Here is a 22,125-nt window from a genome sequence, read left to right as displayed (position 1 = left end):
GTGATGAGGAAGGGTTGATTAGTTATGGACAATTAAGTCACGTAGCCTTTGCAAAATAACTTGGTCAGAGAATGTCAAAATGTTTACACAAATGGAGCCATTTCTTTGTGTTTTTAACTCAACAATTTGAGGCAAATCTGAAGTGCATCTAAACTTCAACATGTACAGCAGGGTTACGTGTCAGCTGAACACAGTGGCTGAGTCCGCGGCGAAATCCAAACGTCCACCCACTTGATATTCAGACTGACTGCTAGCAGACTTAAGCCACAGGTTCGATTCCCCTGGTCCGCATGTCGAAGTGTCCGTGGACAAGATACTGAAAGACAAACTGCTCCTGATGTGTTGGTCGGCACCCTGCATGGCAGCCACCGCTATCAGTGTATAAATTAAAATAAGTTGCTTTGGACAAAAGCATCCACTAAATGCCCTGCATTAAAAAGAGGGCATATATGTTGTTGTGTTGTGTTTGAAGCTTGTTCTGCTGCTCCCAGGTGGCCTAAATACCTCATTATTTTATCCCAGAGGCAGACTTTCTTCACTTGCTTAAGATTCTAAAACTGATATCAAAATTAAATGACTTTGTGATCTAAAGATATTGTAATACTGAACCAAAAGTGACACATTTATGTGCAGAACAGAACAACCAAAGCGCGAGGCAGCTGAGGCTCATGGCCCAAGAGTTCACTCTGACAACCTGGAGATAAAACATACTCTTGACTCATCGTGGTTTTTCTACTGCAGACATCCTGAGAAATGTGTATGAGGGAAGGATCGATCCTCACATGAACTCGGAGCTGCATGGATCAGGTTTCTAAACAACAACATGAATTGAACCTCACTGGATACAAACAGCAGCCTGCAGACACAATAATCAACTTCATCAGACACTTTTATTCATCTCTTGGAGACAGTTGAGACTCCTTCTCCCCCGGCATTGAATAATAATCAGCTTTGAGAAAAAATATACATGAATCCATTTCAATAAATATGTAAATAATCCGATGTAAACACACAGATAACACCGAGATAAGATAGAAATTCCTCTCTCACAGCAGCTCAACCGAGGGACTTTGTTGATCGGGGATTTCGGCTCTTGTCATCTGGTGCTCGCTTTGTTTACACACACATCATGCAGCATTAAACATCAATGCAGTTTAAGTCTCCCCGAGGCAGAACGGCTCAGAACTCAAGACTCTACACGGCATCTTCTACATCAGGAAGACATCATATTGCACTATGAGTAACCTCTCACTTGTAACAGCATAACAAACATACAGTATCTGGGACTTAGTGCTCTTGCCGCACTCGCAAATACAGTACAGGTTAAATATATGACATGTGGGAATTTACATACTGATAAAGGACTGTACATCATCACTTGGTCCACAAGTTTTAAATCTCTGCGGCTCCTCCACGTTTTGGCACAGAGGTTATCTGGATATTCAGCACGATAGAGGTTCAAGGACCAAACATTAAATCTGCTCAGTGATAATGCACTGATATCTTGGAGCACATCTTGTTACGAGAATACATTACCACCATATCACAATCTTCTCTCCCTCGGTCGTCCTCATTAATCAAAGAAGTGGTTACAGGAAGAACGAGCTACGCAGTGCTTCTTTTTCACCTCAGTCTTAAAGGATAGGTTCAGATTTTTTTTTTTTTGTATTTTTTAAAACACTATTTACATGCCCATACGTCCATTAAAGAGTCACTCAACGAGGGATGGATTGCTGCTCTAACTGTCCCTGTGGTTTAAGCGACGTATTGCAGGTGTTTGATGTTTTAAGACATATTTAAAGGTCCAGTGTGGAGGATTAAGGAGGATGTACTGGCAGAAATGGAATGTAATATTCAAAATACCATGTTCATTCCTAGTAATTGTTGTGTTTTCGTTACCTTAGAATGACTCCCTTTGAACTACAGAGGACACAGATCCCATCACAGTCTGCGCTGTTTCTACAGTGGCCCAGAATGGACAAACCAAACACTGGCTTTTGAGATTGATAGAGCTCTTCATGTTTTCAGTGGTCTCCGTAGGAAAGAATGAGACGAGGGGTATTCAGTTGGTTGAACATCCTTCGCTAGGTGCCACTATATTCTACACACAGGACCTAATAGTCTACAGTCATGCTAGACTGTACTTAGATACCAATAAATGCCAAATGCTAATGTTAACATGCTAACACGTTCACAATGAAAAATGCTATTCTAGCTGGTAAAATGTTTGACATCTTAGTTTAGCGTGTTGGCATGTTAACACAATTAACAGTTAACCAAGTACAGCGGAGGCTCGTCGGAATGTCATTATGTAGTCACAAACCAGATTAAACAAACTACAATGTTCAGTTGATGACTAACTAACTAACTAACTAACTAACTAACTAACTAACTAACTAACTAACTTAACCTCATGGTGGCACACACAGGGAAAAGTCAGGGGATCAGGAAAAGTCTGCTGGCACCATGGATATCTGAGTCAGAGGCAACTTGCACACCACTTGATCTTTTTATGGTGCAAGAAAGAAAAAATCCATTCATTTATCCAAGTTTCAGTCGTAAAAATGCCTCTCAAGACACAACCCTGAGTTTTTTAAGCTTCTTGTCTTTGTATGTGCCAACATTTGCAGATGTAAAAAGGAGGAGGGAGGGAATGACTATTTTTGATTGAATATCTTGGATTTCTGATCCAAGGTTCATGTCAATCCAATAGTTATCTAGCTATTTCAGTTTGGAAGGAGGTGGAAAAACCAACACAGCATCATTGCACTGCTTAAAGCTGCCAGTATGTTTAAACCTGAACCTATCCTTTACTTTGTATTTGGCACATTTTACACTGTCCCCTGAGGATCATCATCATCATCATCATCATCATCACCCCTCTATTTACCTCCACTACAATAACTGACATTGTAAATAACAACATCATAAGCTACATCATCAACACTTCTCAGACAAAAACAAAAAAAAGATCTTCATTTTCCAGAAGATACTACAAAGCAGCTGACAGCTGTACAGACAATATGCTTTATAGCTGCTCTGTCACTTGATGCCAAAATTAGAGAGGATATTAAAACATCAAAAAATGTATTTAGGGACTAATACTGGGCATCAAAGATGTTTTGGAATTAAATAGCATTATGGCATTTCGATCGACTTCTTTACACTTCACAAACCCAGATGAGCATGTACGGTACAGCTCTTCGGCTGCACAGTTCAGACACACTCATTGTTTGTTTGTTTTTTTTCCTTTATACATTGTCCAATGAGCTCCTTTATTCGCTTATTGGCAGTGTTGAGTCATTTGTTAATTGATCAGTCCATCAGCCCCAGGTTGGGTATCCATTCCACTGGGATGAAACATGAAGGCATCGAAAAAGCACAGGAGGCTGAACACAAGCACGACTGAACTCAACTGCTGTGGTAAAATGTCTAAGTAGGTTTTGTCTCATTCATCCAGGTATTAAAATGTCGAGTTTTAATTAAACCATCCACTGGGGTGAATCAAAAAGTCTTTGAATCTACAATGACTTTTCCGTGAGTAGTTTAACTTCAACTTGACACCGCTGCTCTGGTGAAAGTGCACAGGGCTGGTCGCAAGGCAGGGCTCTGGCTGAGGGTTTTTGCTCAGACTGTAGCTAACGACTGGGCTAAAGAAGGGTTGAGGGCTACACTCCCACAGGTAACTAACGGATCATGTTAAGGATTGAGTGTAACAAAAAACAGTGCAAAAAATGGTAAAGAAACAGGAGACAGAAAGTGTGGCAACTGAAATAAAATATACAGACAGTGAAACGGGGCTTAGGTTGTTTTCAGGAGGTCTTGTCTTTTGTTAGGCGTTGTGTGGGCGTGCTGTCTACTGGCATCAACTTTTTTGCTACATAATGATCCGTATTTTGTCTCGTCAGCCTGCCCACACACACGCGCATGTTAGTCAGACCGGATTAACTATTTTCCCTAAAAATAGGGAGATGGAATTAATGATCCTCAGGCTGCACTGTCTTGTGAGCACTGACGATATTAGAAAAGTACTGTCAGATGAATATTATGTTCTATTACGGAGCATAAGGTTGAATGATTCTGGCGACTTTTCTTTCAGAGGTTCAGAACTTCCCCGGCCTGACCCTAGAGGGAGCTACAGCTGTGGTGCACTGACAAAATGACATCTAAAGTGATGCCTATCTTTCTGATAATGGAAAACAGATTTGAAAAAAAAAAAATGCTAATGAACTAAAAGACTTTGATGTTAGAAATGTTAAATCTGCATCTGCATCAACACATCCCTGCATTTCTTACATTACTGTTGTGTGCAAGACTAATGCAACACATTCTATTTAGTCATTATGGTCTTGATACAAATAAAAAAATATGCTGCCGACAGACTAAAAGAAGCTCAGGTAACGAACCCTGTGTGTGCCGAATCTCCTACACACACTTTTTCATTAACCTCCATGCGCCAACATCAGATCAAACAGCAGCGGAGATAACAACCCGCCCTCTCTCAGAGCCAAACATGTCAGAGTGTGTTCGGTTCTCATTTGGGGCGCTGATCTTTGTTCTCTGACATCTCCTTAATGATCGACTGAGCTTTCATCTCACACTAGTTGAGGCTGGGGCTAATGGCACAGGCACATGCACGCCCACAACGCATAAGACACACGTGCACAAGACCAGGGCCTGGGTTTGCTTGCAATGAGCTGAGACCACAGAGAATACTGTTTGGCTAGATTCGACTCCGCAACCGCCAGAGTATTTGTGTGAGTGTGTGTGTGTGTGCAGGAATTCACAACCGAGAGTCTGTGTATGTACGCATGTCTCTCGCTAGTATGTGTCTGTATGAGTACTTGGGCACGGTTCTGTGCGTGTGTGTGCGTAGGAGTGTGGTGACCTACAGCTGTGATGTGGATCACCAGCATCCACTGCTCTGAATGAGGAGGATAAATAAGCCAAGGTGCTCTCTGTTAGCAGTTTGATACTGAAGCCAAATGCATGTGAACAGAGCATAGAACCAACCGATCCCACAGCGGGGCCCAATTTGCCAGCATTCAAGGCGGCTTGACCCCGACCAACCTGACATGAATGCAATCACTCAGCGAGAACGGAGAACATTGGGTCTCCCGGGAGGCGGGTAGTTTTCCTCCTTCCAGATTTCAAGTTCGACTACGCTGCCGATAGACACTGTGACAGTGACCCTAACTGAGAACAATCAAGCATTGACGTCCCGTTTAATCAAGGGAAAGCCTGCTGAATCGTGGTGTGACTCATGGAAACAAGACGCGATGGAATGAGGGAAAGTGAGAGGGGAGGAAATCAGAACAAAAGAAAGGATGATTATTTTGGTTCGGACAGCTGTTGGAGAGTGAAGGATATTCCCTCACAGACACCCTGGATGTTGGCTTGTACTTGTGTGGGTTCTGTTGCATATCCAGTGTGTTTGTGTGAGCCAGTTCCTGTTCTTGAGGTGGTATGTCGAAGGCCCCAGCAGAGGAGATTGTGAATGCTGTGGATCACCTCCTCGCCTTTTTTTTTTCTCAGCACTTGTCTTAGAACCTGGTGCTCTCATGTTTCAGCATGCGGATGTTGGTAAGCGTCCCGCTGCCCCTGTGGTGGTACCCGTAAGCCTGGCGCTGCCCCTCCAGTCACCGAGCGCTGCTGCCCGCCGACGACATGCTGCTGCTGGGACTGGAGCTGCCCGAGCCCCGGTCTTCAAACACGCTCACCTCTAGCTGAGGACACGAGGTAGGTCAAGGATCGCCACGATGAAGAGAATATCAAAATACAGAGTTGAGAAAGTGTTGGTGGCTAAAGGACTTTCAAAATCTTTGTTTTTTTGTTATTCACACAACATTTTTCATCCCTAAGTGCTGTTATGTCCACGTGTGGGTGCGCAACCCAACAAACGATCTTTGATGAAGTGCACTCATGAGATGTTTCGATTTTTCTCCTTCTCCCCCAGGGTATCCTGTTGATTTCTCATTGGATACTGCCTTTTCCCATTCTTAGATGTGTCTCCAAGGTACCATTGTATCTTGGTTTTGGCAACAATAAAATCAAACATGTTTGAAAAAGAAACATGTAGCATCTGGAACAAATCACGACAAGGTCAGGATGTGTCTCAGTATCACTCAAACTGGATGTGTGGTTTTGTCTGCTTAAAGGGCTTTTAAATCTCATATCAAAATATAGTCAGGGTCAGGCAAATCAATGCAAAAGTCATTTTGTCTGTGCAAGGCCAAGATGGACTGTTGGCCCTACAGGTCTGGGTTCCAACAAGGCCCTAGGAAGCCTATAAAATGTGGCTTGATTTAACAGAGGTGTGGGGGTGGATGTATCATCTATCATGCCATGTATTCTGGAGCCTTCAAACAGGTGGCTCGATACTTTATCCCCATCATGTTTTCTTCACTCGTTTACCTCTTCATTTCATCCCTTTCTTTCTCTCCCTCTCCCTCCTTCCTGTCAGGTTTCCCTTCTTCCTTCCTCGTGCTCTCTCTTTGTTTAAGGCTTTTTGTGATGGCAGTGTGTGACCCAGCTGCTTGGCACCGGCACAACTGAACTGGCACAAGTAAGACACGTTATGCTGTTGGGTTCGAGAACGAGGCCTCTCACTAGCCTTCACAAACACAGGCCGTATTGTATAGGCGCGTATTGACTACTAAGTGTTGGGAACAGGTTGGCTCTGTGACATGGAGCCTGTTCTGTGAGTCTGGGCCAGGCTGGTGTGATGGTCTGCTGGACCCATTCTCTCTCCCCTCTTCCGCCTTTGTACTGCTCGAGGAGCTGCGCTGGGATCAGTGCCACCAACAAAGACAGACACGGCCTATAATGTAGCAACTCAACTAGAAAACAACATGAGTCACGTGATGAGACATCTGAAAAGATTGCGATAGAGCATCTTATTCTGGAATGATAAAACAGGCCCGAGCACAGAAACCCTAGGGTGCTGATTCATCACATCGGCCTGTTCTGTTCACCTTTTTTATCCAAAGGACATTTGACAGAGCATGCATGCTTTTTTCAGCCCTGCCCTGCTTCAGAGTTACTCCTGGGAACGATAGTTGGCCATTGAGCAGCTCCTCTGCGGCAGCTGGAGTTCAAGTGCCTCGTTCAAGGACAGCTTGATGGTAATATATGAGGAAGAGGAGGCATTTCATCCATATATTCAACCCAGATGTTTCTAGCAGTTCCAGTGATTCTTAAAGCCTTAAAGCCTGGTTTCTCCAGCCACTAAACGACTGTCACCTTCCATCATCTTCTATATATCTGCCTGTCATGGCTGGGCCTTTCTCGTACTTTATTCTGGAGAGAACAACAGCAGATGAGCAAAGGATACAACCCTCATCCCTCTCTCTATGGGGTCAGTGAGCAGCAGACCTCTCGGAGCGTAGATCTTCTCATTCTGCTCTTGGATGTAGCCCGATATCTTCTTTAGCACCTGGAATATAAAAGGGTGGAGAGTGGTAGAAAACAAAAAAATGGACATTTAGAGATTATCCAAACTTGATTAGAACCAGCAGAACACATGGCCTTGAAGAGAATAATCTCATAAGACATCTCCTTTGAATTACTTTGGCACTAAGTGTTACATGTGATAACCATGTACCTACGAGAGGCTGACCACAAGCAGGGCTACAGCGACTTTGAGCTCCTCCTGTGTCGTCTTGAATGGAAGAAATCAAAAATGGAAGAAATGAGCTTGCGTTCTCCTTCTGCACGTAGTTGGCATGCAGCATATGATACCGAGTCTCTCGAGTCATTGGCCGTCTTTATTTTTCCTCAACATTATAATCTAAACTCAAAGTAATTCCATTATGCTCTAAGTACAGCAGTTATTTTTATACATAGTTCCAACCGTGGTACAAGCAATTGAATTACTAAAATTGACGAGCCTGAGCTTTTCTCTTTTTGAAGTTTTCCATTCGGAGGCTTTGCTTTCGGAATCCCAAAGATGGCTCTCTCAGGCTAAATGTCATGCCTTGGTTAACTGTCGGGGCAATTTGGAGACACTCTACAATGTGAGGCGGACAGTTTATTTAGACAGCGCTGGCGCTGAACTTCTTCTCGGTTTTGCAAGGGCGCATTGCATCAAGTGTGCGAAAAACCACAGAGCAGCAGTGGTGTGAAGCTGAGCACTAAGTTCAGACCGTGCCTTGGCACACAAATGCAGACAAGCATGCCTGTGTACATTCTCCTGCACACTCTGTTCGCCCCGGAGACCAGAAGAGTGTTTAAGAAAAGCTAAGCACTGTGATGTTTTCCCAGGTTGCTGATGATAGCAACCAAATGACTGCTGACTGATGGCCAGAGATGTTATATGCAGTGACATTAGCTAAAGTGGCATCATTAGAGCAGCTTATTCAGCCTCAGCTATGCCTCTGTGGACACTAACAATGCTGATGTGCCATGCCTCCAATGATTTCTGTCTAACCATGTCAATCAGCTACACCAACACACTCCACTGGGCCTCGTGTACACAAAAAGCATGTGCAATCTTTAGTTCATCTGAGTGCCTATGCAAAATCAACACACATTCATAACACAGATCACTGTTACATGTTCTACATTAAGCTTTATAATCTAGTAGTGTTGTAGTACTTGATACCAGTCTTTCATCAAGCCTTTTTTGAATGGTACGCTTATATATGTGCCGGTATAGTGTAACAATGGCTATTAAAGGGACAGGTCGTGTTTTTGGAAGTGGGGCCATATAAAGAACATATCTATAGTGGATCTGTTCCCTACCGTAATCACCGATCAGTGCAGCCTCAGTTTGGAGAAGCAGAGAGCCGCTCCAGCCCAGACGCTCAGCTTTGTACTGCAGTGAACAGGGTCCGAGCTGTGAGTGGCGAGATACAGTGCAGGCCCAGCTGCTGGACGAGAGGTTTACTTTCGATAAAAATGAAACTTAACAGACCGTCGCAGTTCTACGGTTGACAAAAATGTAGTGCCAAAAGAAAGGGCGGTCTGACAGCGATGTATTATCAATTCATCTGCTGAATAGTTTTTTTTGATCAATCTATTGTTTGCTCTTTAACAGGAATGCCTAAATTGGGGCCCGCAGGCCAAAGTTTGCCCACCATAAGGTTGGTTTGGCTCGCCAGATGTTTCTAGCAAGAACAATATAAACATGAATCCCAAAACTTGAATATTCCTAGTATGGAGTTACACTTGCTTGAAGTCAGTCCGTTAAGGGAATTTCGGATCTTTGTCCCATTTTGCATCTTAACAAAACAATTCAATAGATGTTTGCTTGTGGACTGTGGCCCACCATTTCCTTTTGGTTTTAGGAAATACTTTTGGCACCCCCCGTCCTATTTTGGGATTTCCCAAATCCCGTTGGGAAGTCTTCAAGTCTTCAAAATGTATCGATTTACAAAACAACTGGCAACTAAACACTAGTTTATTACAACTTTGGTCTTATTTGATCCTATGGTCACATTTGTAGCTTAAGCATAGACACAGTGCCAAAATGAAGTCCAATTGGGCAAGAAACATGATTGATCGAGAAGATGAAGTTGTGAATACACAAAGGCTGAGTGCTATTTTCGACAACATTATAGGAGGTTAAACTGAACATGAAGATATGGTTAACCTACAGATTAAAAACTTTTATGATTGAACACTTGTGCTTCTTACCTCATCAGGCTTCTTTGTCAGCAATCTTATCAATGAAATTGAGAAGTAAGTGTTAAGTAAAAAAGTGCGGTAAAACTAATAGAATGCGTTACCCTTTGATGTAAGCTGTATTTGGGTGCAACTTTTGTGTAACTGATTTATTCAACATGACAGACTCACATTCTCTTTTGCAAGTTAACTAAAGGTCAATGCAGCGCTCTCAGCCTTGAGAGATTAAAACAATAGAGACTGAGCAACACACTGAGCAGCGCTCCTCGGGGATGTCAAAGGCCTCTTACAGCTGCAGGCACAGCTGCTAATATGGTGACCCCTGCTAGTGAAGACTAAACCACAGAAGAATACTTAGTCTCCCACTGGAAGAAAAAGAAGAGACTTTTGCAATGTAATGTCTGGATAGTGTTACAAGCAAACAAGTCATGAAATTCCTCAGTGGAAAGCCATTCAAGAAGCCATCAAAAGGAAGTGGTTCGCTCCACTGGGCTGCTTTAAATCAGTCAGATCTATGTCAAGTATACCTAAGCAGAAAACAATTGGTATTTGGCTTGGAACAATGACAGTGTATCCACACATTTTTTTTTTTAGCAAAATACAAATGGTGTCTTTTGTTCAAAACTCCCATCAAAGGGAGTCAAATATCGCTGAGAGGAAGCAGAGACGCACAGAGCAGAGCCCTGACTAATAGGTTTATTGTGGTGCAGGGAAAAGGCCAATCCTTCACTGCGAGCGAGCTCTCAGGGCAGCTCAATCCTCTTCAGCGTAACAATATGACAGTCAAGTATACAAGCTGTGCCTCTGTTGTAGTGGCATGTGTGTGACGACGGCCCTTCTGGGGGAAAGGCTTTGTAGGAGTGTGTGCATATCGCCTAAGAAGCGAAGGTGTCACAGTTCGTTTCACGTGCGGGTTTCGAATGTGTACTTCGCGGCTCGAATGAAAGTTGTTTATGTCACCAGCGATGTGTGTATACATGTGTCTGAGTGGGCCCCGTGTGTGTGCAGCCAAATTCTTGCGAATAATAGGAGAAGAAAAGTAGGAGACGGAGGGCACACACTATGCGTGAGGGGAGCTTTATGAATGCTTGTATGCACATGTATCTGTTCTGACATGCTGGGAGTAATCAGCGTCCTTTGATAGGGTGAGATATAAGCTTCAAGGAGCTCTGGGTGCTCCAATGAGTCTGAACACTGATCCGTGCTCGCTGGTGTGTGTGGCCCCCTTATCGGCGCACACACTCGGACACGCAGCGGCGACCTGGGTGGGTATATTTGATCATCGTCAGTCATAACGTCATTCAGCCGAGATGATGAAGTTAAACAAGTAAATAAACAGCTCTCCTGTGGGGCTGATATGATCTGAGCGTCTCAATGGAGCGGCACCCAGCTGTGAGGGAGATGAAAGGGGCCTCCGACCAGGACATTTCTGCATGGCTTCAATGCAGCGATAAGTCCCTTTGTGCTTCTTGGTCAAGCTCCCAGTTCCTGTGCACTGCATTGATAAAGAAATGTTGACAAAACGCAACAAGACGAGGGAGATGAAAGTTTGTGGGTGACAAGAGATCAGAACAGCGAGGCATGCCGGAACCAAAGCGCCGACAGGTACCCACGCAGTCACACTCAAACTCACGGTGTATGAGTCCGTGTATGTGATCTTGTTTAAGCTCGTGGAGCTCTAAAGGTAAATGTCGTGTAACAGTCGGCGTGCCGTGCGTTGCCCACCGGCACACAGGTGTGGGCTCCAGAGCCACTTTTAATGACGGACGTACAGCTGAAGGGAAACACATCGCACAAAAGAGAATCAGATCGTATCTCCTGTTTTTTTAGCTCCGCTGCCCTCGAGTTCTGACCACAGAGAGCAATAGTGCAGTAGAACACGAAATTGAATGCTTTTGTGCCTGAGCGAGAGCTGGCTTCCATAAAAATGGACAAATATGGCTGTAAATAAGCTTTGTGGATGCGCACTGGAGGTTATAATAACCAGCTGTGAATGAATATCAGTCGAGATTAAACATTCTAACAATGATATTACTATTCGACTGTGCACTATCAGGATCCAGATCTGCTTTAATATGTTTTAATATTAACATTTTTTAATATTAAATTAGTCCAAGAGGGTCCTGGTTCGAACCTTCTGGCTGCTGGTTCCTCTCAGCGTGAAGACTGTGTGTTCTCTCAGGGCCTTTGTGCGCCTCACTTCAAGCTGCTCCTGTTTTCTCCATGAAAGATTGGTAAACCGCCTGTGGGCGCGATTGGTTGTGTCTATATGTGCAACTCATTCCCAAAAAAAGTTGGTGCGCTGTTTGAAAAAGAATGAAAACAGACTGAAATACCGTCTCCCCAGAACTGCTGCGGGAATGCAGGAAAGGAGCGAACACGTCTGCAGTAAGAAGGTGGAGATGTCGACGTGCAGAGGTATGGCGGAGGGTGGAGGCCCGCAGCTCCCCAAGCAACTGACGAAGCGTCAGACTGCTGTGAGGTATTTAGGATCGCATACGGCATTCTACAGCTCAACTTTTTTTTCCGAATCTGGGTCGTAGCAGTTGTGTGGAAGACACTTGCACTGACTCCATAGCCTCCTCAACAGTAAACACGTTAGAAAATAATGGATTGATTATTTTTTTATTGCTTTCTCTATTTACTGTCCACTAAGACAGTGTTTTTTTTCCCTGTAAGGCTCCATCAAGTTTGCTCTGTGTTCAATAAAATATCATCTCTGGGCTGCAGAATGCGCTATGAGGCTGCAGTCTCTGTCTACGTCAGGTTTATTTTAGCTGTAGAAAGAGCAGAACACTGAGTCTCCATAGCAAAACAAGCTCTATAAAAAGTCGAGCCTGGTGTCCTCTGGGGAATTATTAAAGTTATGCAAACTATGGAGGCTTTGGGGAATAATCAAACATTTTGGGAAGTATGCTTTCTTTACGAGGATGAAAAGGTCCATACCCCTCCTGTGTGTGTGTGTGTGTGTGGGTGTGTGTGTGTGGGTGTGTGTATGTGTGTGTGTGTGTGTGTGTGTGTGTGCGCGTGTGTGTGTGTGTGTGTGTGTGTGTGTGTGTGTGTGTGTGTGTGTGTGCGTGCAGCTGGAGCCAGAGGGCACCAGACACATTCTACCAGGAGACCATTTGACCTGTCAGAGTTGGAAATGCACAAGTGTCGCTAACATTAATGGTGGCTCTCCTCTATTCAAGTGTCCCAGTGTGCCATGACATTTGCTACAGTGTCAGCCAGGGAGCACAACACCAGACTCTAGCTAGCAGCTACACGCTGAGCCAAATCAGTGATTTTGTTATTTACACCTCTGCTTTTCTTTCAAAATATCTTCCATGACAAGACCTTTTGGCCTGTGTTAGTATTTAGACAGGAATAGTTTTGAGCTTCAGAGTGAGACGTGCTAGCTCTTACAAAGGCAGCAAATAAGTACGTACCAAAGTGATTAAATTCTGGTCCACAGGTATGTTATATGGCCATCAGTGCATTACCTTCTCATAGCGTGTCTCCATGCAGAGGAAGATGATGTAAGCTGTCGCACAGGCCAGACATCCTTCCAGGTACGACTGACCTCCGATTTTTTCAGCCTCCACATAGTAAGAGTTGAGCGTCTTCACCGTCTCCTCGAGCAGCGTTCGCTCGATCTACTTACAGACACAAACAGGTAGAGACACGGAGGCAAGCATACACCATAAGGACTGCAGGAGTGAAAAGTGTTAACTGTGAGCGCAAGCTGCCATCAAACGGCCTGCCAAACACACCCGCTGCATTCTGCTCAACACAAAACACTCGGACTTTGTCGATCAGTTTAGGATCATACACACACACCTTACTCAGTGGTGTGGCGGCATTCGGTGGAGGTTTGAGTGTCTGACAGAGAGCAGGGACAGCGAAGTGATGCAAATTATATTTCTGTTTTAAAATGGTACCATTACACTGTCTGCCTCTGTGTTTCTTGCTCTGCGAGCGCCGACTGTCTGATTCTGATGCTAATTGCTGGACAAATCTACAATAACAACCTTACATAACAGCATTCACAGGAGCCGAAGGTAAAAAGAGCTAATTAGTAACTTACATTAACAGTTTCTTAAGGTTTTCAGACTTGTATTTCTTCTGACCACACAATAGTTTGCCGAGCTTTAATATAGTTGAGACACTTTTTGCCACTTTTGGTTGCAAAAGTTAATATCCATAGGTGGATGGAATGAAATCTGTGAATCCTGCTATGTCATTGTACTTTTCATTGTCCTTAAAGTTAAAATTGCAGATTTTAATTTTTTTTTTTTTTTACACAACCTCTCAATCTTACCAAGTGTATTTCTTGATTGAAGTTCTACTCAAAATATCACATTATGCCTAATGTAAGACACAATCATCTAGATAGTAACATTTCAGTGAGATACAGTTTTTTGTTTTTGCTTTACACTTATTATTTACATTAATCTATTAGTTACAGCGTACATGTGTTAGTGCCAATACCCATCATTCACTCTGTTCTGTCATCCAGGACACACCGCTGTAGTGATCGTATCAAGCTACACTAAGCCGTTACTCCTCCTGTCTCAGCGAGATAAGGTGTTTCAGGTGAGTTCGCCAGCGTACCACAAAAAATGTGTGTTTGTGTTTGTGCTCACCCTGTTGTCGAGCTCTGAGGGGAACTTGGTCAGGAAGCGGCAGACGGTTCCTTCGCTGTAGTCTCTCTGTATGAACACCTTTGTTACCAACGATGCGCTGTGCCTCAGCTCCTGAAGGTTGTGGAACTAAGAAGACAAGATGGGAAAAGCGGACAAAAGTGGTCATGTAGGAGCAAGAGGAGCAGATCTCCATTCACTTTTCTTTTCTTTTTTTTTTTTTTCCTTGACTGGCGGGGAGTCCGAGGCAATTTAACCTCTGAGACCCCTGGTGAGTCAGTTTTGCCTGTTCTGAGATGTCATTTTTTCACATAACGCAACAGGGCCACATACATGTAGTGAGGGAGCGATACCCCGTCACAACGTCGAAATCAGTGCAAGCTTATTTAACACTCGCTCTGAGGTCCTCCTGCATCAATCGGCCCACTTGCAGTGATAATGCTTTGAAAGACATCCACTTCACAGCACTTTGGTGCTGAATGGTGTGTTTTACATCCAAACAGCCATTCCCCTGAGAGGCATACAGCAGCAACCAAATGGGCCAGCGTAACTTGTCTCCTGCTGATCTAAATTACTCCCCTTAAGAGGATGGTAATTAGAGATACAGTGGGAGTGTGGAGGGAGGGAGGGGGATGAACAAAGCGGGTTAGAAGATAGAGAAACAGAGAGAGGCACAAGGTTTGTGTTCATTTTAGAGGTTGAAATGACGGCATTTACTAAATTACATCCTTACAGCCAACATCAGGCTAGCTGCTGCAGTGTTGTTGTCACTGAAAGCAAGCACAGCCTGTGTTTACGAGATTACCTGCATGTGCTGTATAAGCGCTTCCATGAAAGCAGACATAGAACAGTGCCAGACTTTCATCTCTATATAGGGTACATAACTCGCAACCAGGAATAGCACCCAAGCTGCTATTTTTGTCAGCTAAAAGCCAAAATCATCTCGCAGCCACTAGATCTTTCGGTCTGCCAGAGCTTTTAATATCCCTCTTGTTGCCTCCTTCGTCTCTCTCACTCTGTCCCCCTCCTCCTCCTCCTCCCCCCGCTATCTTCAGGCCATCATGATGAACAACAAGTCACTCTATTAATAGAAGCAATTATCAGCACACGATTGAGCATCATTTATCCAAGTTAGGATCGGTTGGCCGGGAGTCAGGTTCATTAAGATTGTACAGGTCCTCTGCTCGTGACTGTCGGAATGTGTGTGTGGATATGGGATTGTACGTGTGTGGCAAAAGAAGTGCTACTAGTTTAGGTCCCGCATGCATTACTCAACCAGATATCAGCAGCAGAAAGTACTCGTGTGTCCAAGAGAAGAGGTTGCTGAAAGGAAGCAGGGAGATAAGAAAAAGCAGGATGGAAAAGAAAAGGAGACTAAAAACACTGGAGGAAGGAGGAAACATAGAAGTAACCAAGGAAGGAAACAGGGGAATGGATGAGACTGATAAGTTGAGATGTAAGGAAAGGAAGAGGAAAGAAATAAAGGTAGAAACACTAAAGTGAGGGGAGCGAAAGCGAGGAAAACAATGAAGGAAAGAAGAGAAAGGAGGGGAAAAAAAGGATGTAGATGTTAAAGCTGACAGGAGTCCAGTCCAGAGGCTCCTGAGTGAACTGAGTCACATGCACTGCATTCAGGCCAGTGGGACATCGCGGTGCGTGCCTGTCTTTGACCCACTGACCTCCGTCTTACATCTCTGTGCTACGTGTTACTCACAGCGCAGCAAAGCAGGCAGAAGACATGTATCTGTGAGGCTGCCGATCAAACGCTATACACACCAATTCTCAGAGGATGTCTCTCCAACATCTCCCCTGGTTTGAATGAATTTGGGAAGCTGAAGCCCAGAGTTTAAAACTAAACGGGAACGCCATGAACAAAGGTCAAAACGGATACATCTGACAGCAGGGATCTAAAAACCCTGGAGCGTTGACGTATTGTGACGCAAGAAAGGCTACATGTGTCACTTAGACTTTGTAATGATCGGGCATGTTTAAAGCATGTCACAATAACAAAATCCTTGTGGATATCGGTGTCGGCTGTGCAGCATCGATCTGAGAGATGTCCGGTGTACTGAATCACACATGAGGACAGAGGCAGAGCATCAGCTCGCTTCAACCACCGGCACCACACCACTGTTTTGAAAATACAGCAGAGGTCTTCCTCATGTCAGGCTTTCTACAAACTTTTTTTTTTTTTTCATTTCACCTCAAACGTTTTGGTTTGTGTGTGAGATTTTATTCATAAACTTTACTCAAAAATGTTGCTTACAAAATCTTGTGCCAGCTAGTGCAGTCTGCATCATTACTTGTCTGTGGACGTGGGTCATTTAGCAGTCGTTTCATTGTTGGAATTTGGTCCTACATTTTCTTTGGTCACTAAGCTCCAGACTGAACATGGTGGACATTAGGGGTGTCATGATTCTACAAATACACACTTAATTTTGAGGTTATGATCCGATTTAAAAAATATTTTCAATACTGACAGCTATGCTATGTTTAGACTTTGACTTTTATGCCCTGACAACTGTCATTTTCTTTTTCACATTCTTCTTTAAAAAGTTAGGGGTTCTTTACAACACCAGCTTTACTTTGTCCTGTTAGACATGTTCAAATAACATGGACATATCAAATAATAATAATTCAACAATAAACAGAAAAGAAAAAAAAAAACAGGTTCAGTTTGTTACAAACTTTGCCGTCTCACACCTTTCCAGAGTAAACCATCTTCTCAAGTAAATAATCTTTGGCAATATTATAGTTTTAGTTCAGTTCAGTTTTTACTAAATGAGTTAACCCTCTTCTCATCAATAAAGGATCTCGTATACATTTCAGATACTGTCTGGTTTCCTTGTTATTAGTCATTTGTTTGTTTTTGTCGATACCGAATTTGACTGTCAAATTTGGTCTATTGCGCTTTCAGTGTCTCACAGTGCCATCTTGGACTTCCATTTTAGGTTTGACTTCCAGAGATCTTGTCCCAGACAGTCTGTTAACTGACTTCAGCCCAACTTCAGCCCACACACAGTGTCAAGAAGCTCTTACACTGACACAATTGAACTAAACTCTCTCTCACACACACACACTACATCAACCAGGGATGGTTTCAGCATTCCATTTATAGCCATACTTAATGTGTTATATGTGAATATGTAGTTAAGTGCTTTTCTGCAGCTAAATATCGATCGTTCATATCCCCCCTCTCCAGCCTCGCCCCAAATAACCAGACTGCCTCTCCCCCCCTACAAGTTACTTACTGCTGCCAACGTCCTCTAACAGCTACTCGAATTTGATATTAGAGGACTTGATAAAATATATCTTCAGTCACGTGGTGTTGATGTTAGTGGCAGAGTGGCCTTGTCTGTGTCCATTTAAGCCTTTAAGATAAATGTTTTCTGTTGGCGCAGCGCTGATGTTTACTTTTCTGCGTGGGAGACCGGGGTTCAAATCCAGTCTATTGCTGTGTCTAAATATAGAACACAGGCAGACAGCAATGTTAAAGTGTCATGCGGATCACACAGGACTCTATTAAGAAGCCCTGCATCGAGCTGCAGTGTCTGACCTCTCCGTCTGCCCACACACTATTACTTTTAGTTTGATTCACTTGCATTGCATGTTGAGCAAGTGCAGAGGTGAAATAAACAGTGAGGATAAGTTAACAGAAGGAGGAGGGCAAAGACACAGACGCTGAACTGTAACCACATTATGTGTTTCACTAATTAATATGATATAACAACCTGTTCACAGCTCGTTCAAAAGTTTAAGCATTTCAGATTTTATGAAAGGAAATAGCCACCAGCTGAACAGACAAAAAAACAGAGGTAAAATACCAAACCGCTCTATGCTAACTTTAACTAAAGTTACAGATGACACATACCCTGTTTCAGCACATTTTCTTTGTCATTTCCTCTTATTCCTACTCTGATACCCCTCCCCTATTCATGTGCTCCAGCTTGGAACTGTGGGTCCATGTGACTCTCATTGCCATGACATGTTTCTGAGGTTAAGTCACTCCGACTCAAGGAACACATAGCGACAGCACGGGTGAGTGCTGCCAGTGGGCAGACATCGCAAAGGGCACACACACACACACACAATTACAGCACGCACAGTAAATGCATTCAGAGTTGGACGTTTGAGTCTCACAGCATTTTTCTTCCTGTCAGCCCTCTCTTTTCATCTCTTCTTAATATAACTGGTTGTCTGCCATTGGGAGCGGCATTTTTCATGTTTACCGCCAAGCTGTGCGAGTCAGAGGTCTATAAATCATCAGAGTTTAGACAGCGCTGACAAAACAGTCAAATCTCCATGACATCGCGGTGGAAGATCAGTGACTGTAGGACCAGAGCTGGAAGAGGAAATCTTCTTTTGGATAAAGGTACAGTGTTGTTGCAGCAGAGAGCTCAACCTTTTGCCAGCCCCTGAAATGATCACCATCCTTCAACACATTATTCGTCAACAGAGTAAAACTCGAGCCAGGGCGAGCCTTCATACTGAGGAGGATCCGGCGGCGGTTGACTTAATGGATCCGGAGAGCGTCCATGCAGCAGCACAAAGAGTCTGCAGTATGAGCTGATTGTTAACTCAAGTCACTTAACGCGGTAATTTGCTGACTTGGCATACAGTAAATGTCACAGAATGACTTGTTATATGAAATGAGACGGGGAAAGAGGGAGACAGAGAGAGAGGCAGGAGCTAAACTGTTCTGCTCATCTCAAACTCCACATCAGTGATGCTTACAAACTGCTGCAGCCTGTTCGCATTAAATATGCCATGGATAATTGATGGGCCTTGGACATAAAATCTGTCCTGGTTGCACACACTGCATGTTTGTGTGCGCACATGTGTGTGTGTGTGTGTGTGTGTGTGTGTGCGTATAATTGATGGGGCTTGGACAGGGATGCTGGCAGACCACCAGAGGAAATCAGGGCCACCCTGCCAATGTCTTGCAGGCTCAGGAAAAAAAAAACAAAAAACTAATCATGCATCCTGCCTGGCTTACTGTCCACTGCACCTTTACCTGCAGCACCACTGTGCCTGAATTACAACTTCGCTCAGAAATTGGACACTGGGAACAAAATGCAAATGAACACACACTCACAGAGGCACACACTGCATGCATGAGCGTAAGCTGCCCAGAACTTGCACCCAATTAATGGATGCCCCCTCCAGTGAGATCATTATAATGATAACTAAGGCATGCTATGTCTTCAGCATTAAAGTGACATCAGCAAGGACGCAGAGAGGGGCGGAGAGAGGAAGACGTGCTGCCGGCCAGAGAGCTACCAGTCATTACAGAGGCTAAAAATACATGCAGAAACACTGTTGATGCCGCCTGGAGTAACTAGTTGTACCGGGTGACACAGTGTGAACAGCACCACATCGTGTCATGGACCCTCTGCGTCTCCTGCTCAGCCCTGTGAAGAGTTGCCAATCATGTAGAGTGTGTTTATTGGAGGCATGGAGAGACTCCAGAGAGCAGAGTGTGGATTTAAAATGCAAGGACGAAGCCTTGTCCAGCTAATCTGAAAGTATGACAGAGGGAGAGCGACAGACAGGGAGACTGTCCCTGTCCATGGTGCTGACTGCTCCATCACCATCACCACCATCATCATCACCACCACCAGCACCACTGTCATCAGTCCCCCAAGCTTTGAGCCTCCACCTGCATGACACTGGCTTCTGTTCCACAGCATGCATGCTGGAAGAAGTGTCCAGCTCTCCCTCTCTGCTGTACCTGAGGATCTCTGTCTGTGGAGAGCTCACACACAGTGATGAGAGTGACAGAAAACACTCTCCTCCGTGGAGATAACGGTACATGACTCGACTTAATCAGCCGACGAGCAACACATATCAACAAGCAAGACGTTCAGTTTACAAGACTGCACCTTTCTTTAAAACACACACACACACACGCAAACAGACTGAGGCGCGGGAACATTGTCTCTGTGAAACAGTAAGAGAAGAAGCGGCTGTGGTTTCTTACCTCTGTCGCCATGTTGCAGTGAGAGGGTGCGGGATGCGTCCCGTGTTGGAAAAGACAGCCGTGTGCTCGTGCTGTGCGGGACAACGCGACTACACAGAGCCTGGCAGGAAGGATCAGAGGCACGAGCGCGCGTGCACGTGCCGGCGCGCGAGAGGTATCGCGGGACGCGGGAGGGAGGGAGCGCGCGGCGGCGTGATGACTACATGAGGATTCATGTTGAGGCGTGAACCCAGACCGTTTGCTCTCAGATGCGGTGTTCTCAAGGTCAGCCTGTGAAGTGTCCTCGCTTTATAGACGGTGGGGTTTCTGCTTTAGGTTAATAATTTTGATTGACTGTCAGTAATTCAAAGGAAGTGCCTCAGATTCACACGAGCACAGCAACAACTGACAATGTCTTCACTGGAAGAGGAAGAGAGACCAATGCCAGAAGTTACAACAGCAGCTTTCTGCAGGCACAGGAATAATACAAGTGTTCTGAGCACACACACGCAACCCTGCAGTTATGAGTGTTGAGCTCCCTGAGGAAAAATGGTTTTATCTTAATTAAAGTGGACAATAATTCAAAGGCAGTGGGAGCTACCATAAAAGCTATGAATCCCTTATATCCCAATCCAAACAAGTGTGTGAAATTGCCATTTGAAAAAATAGTTGGCAGTGCTGTTTTTTTCTTTCTTTCTTTCTTTTTTTTTTTTAATGAAATCACTTCAAATCCAAGCTGTGTTTGTTTTTGCTGAATGGGCTGATACCCTCTATCATAGTGCACAGGCGTATTTATTGGGTGACATATTAAGTCAGCTGAGGTTATACCGATTCTAAGCCACTTACTGAAATGTCCAGTTTTACCCCCATCACTTTCAAACAGCATAATGTGTTAAAAAAGGTTCTGAAAGACTGAGAACTTTTTCCTCTCCAATGGCGTCTTCATTTGCAGCTGATTTCTGGTGTGAAATTAAAAGGAAATTTCAACCCAGAAGAACCTAAGTAGTAGGCTACATGCAATCAGCTGTAAACTAAGGCTAAGCAACAGTCTAAAAACACTATGTGACCAGCTTACACAGTAAAATAACAGACAATACCTTTGTAATAGCTAAATCTGATGATTAAGCAGCTGGAATAGCTTCAAGTTTGCAACCATATTAAGATTATTGTGTTCAATTTGCTGCATTTGACGGTGCATCATAATATATACGACAGCCTACACAGGACGTCACAGTGTAGCTTGCTTAAGTAGTTGCTAATGTCTCCTCCAGTGTTTCTCTTGGGCATCACATTTGTTTAAGACCATCATATTTTTTTATGTCCACACCACTTTTCAACAGTGATTTAAACTTGATGATACTGTTAAAAATTGTAATTCTATAACCAAAACAAAGGTATCAAAAGCAGAAATGTCCTTATGCGGGCGGCAGAGGGTTAATAACTTTATATAAGGCAAGAATCAGAGCAAAACTCTATATTGCTATCAGCACTTTAAGACTACGGAAGTGCTATTCTGAAACCCATGAGATAAAAATATGAAATCATTATTCAGTCACCGGTGAGTGACAGACTTTGGCCTACAGTGAAGTTATTGTACAGCATGAATCACTGGTTTCTGCCAGCATTCAGCGAGGCTCCAGCTTGTTATAATTGAAGCTTGTTTTCATATTTAGGTGCTGCATGGCCATCCAGCAGGAGGTTACTTGGCCAACACTGCTGTCCGTTTTAAGCAGGCTGGTTCTGGTGCAGAGTGCTCATGCTGTGGTGACTCATCCCGTAGCCCATATGTTTAATGCACCATTAGAAGTGCTCATATTAAACATTTATCACGGCCCACTTGGATGTCCTATATTGCCACTTTTTTCCCCCCTTTCAAGAACAGGAAAGTCTTCTCCCTCACAAACAGATCAAGGTCTCACT

At 44.0% G+C, this 22,125-nt stretch overlaps 1 protein-coding gene across 1 annotated transcript; it reads right to left on the bottom strand.

Annotated features, from left to right (window-relative positions):
- Positions 1–877: 877 nt before the first annotated feature.
- golga7bb (golgin A7 family, member Bb) lies at positions 878–20,310 on the bottom strand. The gene is made up of 5 exons (XM_037124052.1): positions 20,227–20,310; positions 14,250–14,375; positions 13,107–13,259; positions 7,334–7,435; positions 878–5,726 (listed from the first exon to the last, which is right to left on the bottom strand). Exons 1-5 carry the CDS (start codon positions 20,236–20,238, stop codon positions 5,640–5,642), a joined length of 480 nt encoding a protein of 159 aa, XP_036979947.1. The 5' UTR covers positions 20,239–20,310; the 3' UTR covers positions 878–5,639.
- Positions 20,311–22,125: the final 1,815 nt, after the last annotated feature.

The sequence above is a fragment of the Acanthopagrus latus genome, chromosome 15, assembly GCF_904848185.1.
Source record: "Acanthopagrus latus isolate v.2019 chromosome 15, fAcaLat1.1, whole genome shotgun sequence".
In the NCBI taxonomy this organism is placed as follows: Eukaryota; Metazoa; Chordata; class Actinopteri; order Spariformes; family Sparidae; genus Acanthopagrus; species Acanthopagrus latus.
The sequence above is the reverse complement of the archived record's forward strand: the minus strand, read 5'-3'. Positions and strand labels throughout refer to the sequence as shown.

What these genes read in the sequence shown, in the direction of transcription:
- golga7bb (XM_037124052.1), bottom strand. An exon ending in TGGAGACACGCTATGAGAAG is followed by an intron (nt 7,436 to 13,106) that starts GTAATGCACTGA and finishes TTTATATTCCAG; the next exon opens with GTGCTAAAGAAGATATCGGG. An exon ending in TAGAGAGAGGGATGAGGGTT is followed by an intron (nt 5,727 to 7,333) that starts GTATCCTTTGCT and finishes TCGTGTCCTCAG; the next exon opens with CTAGAGGTGAGCGTGTTTGA.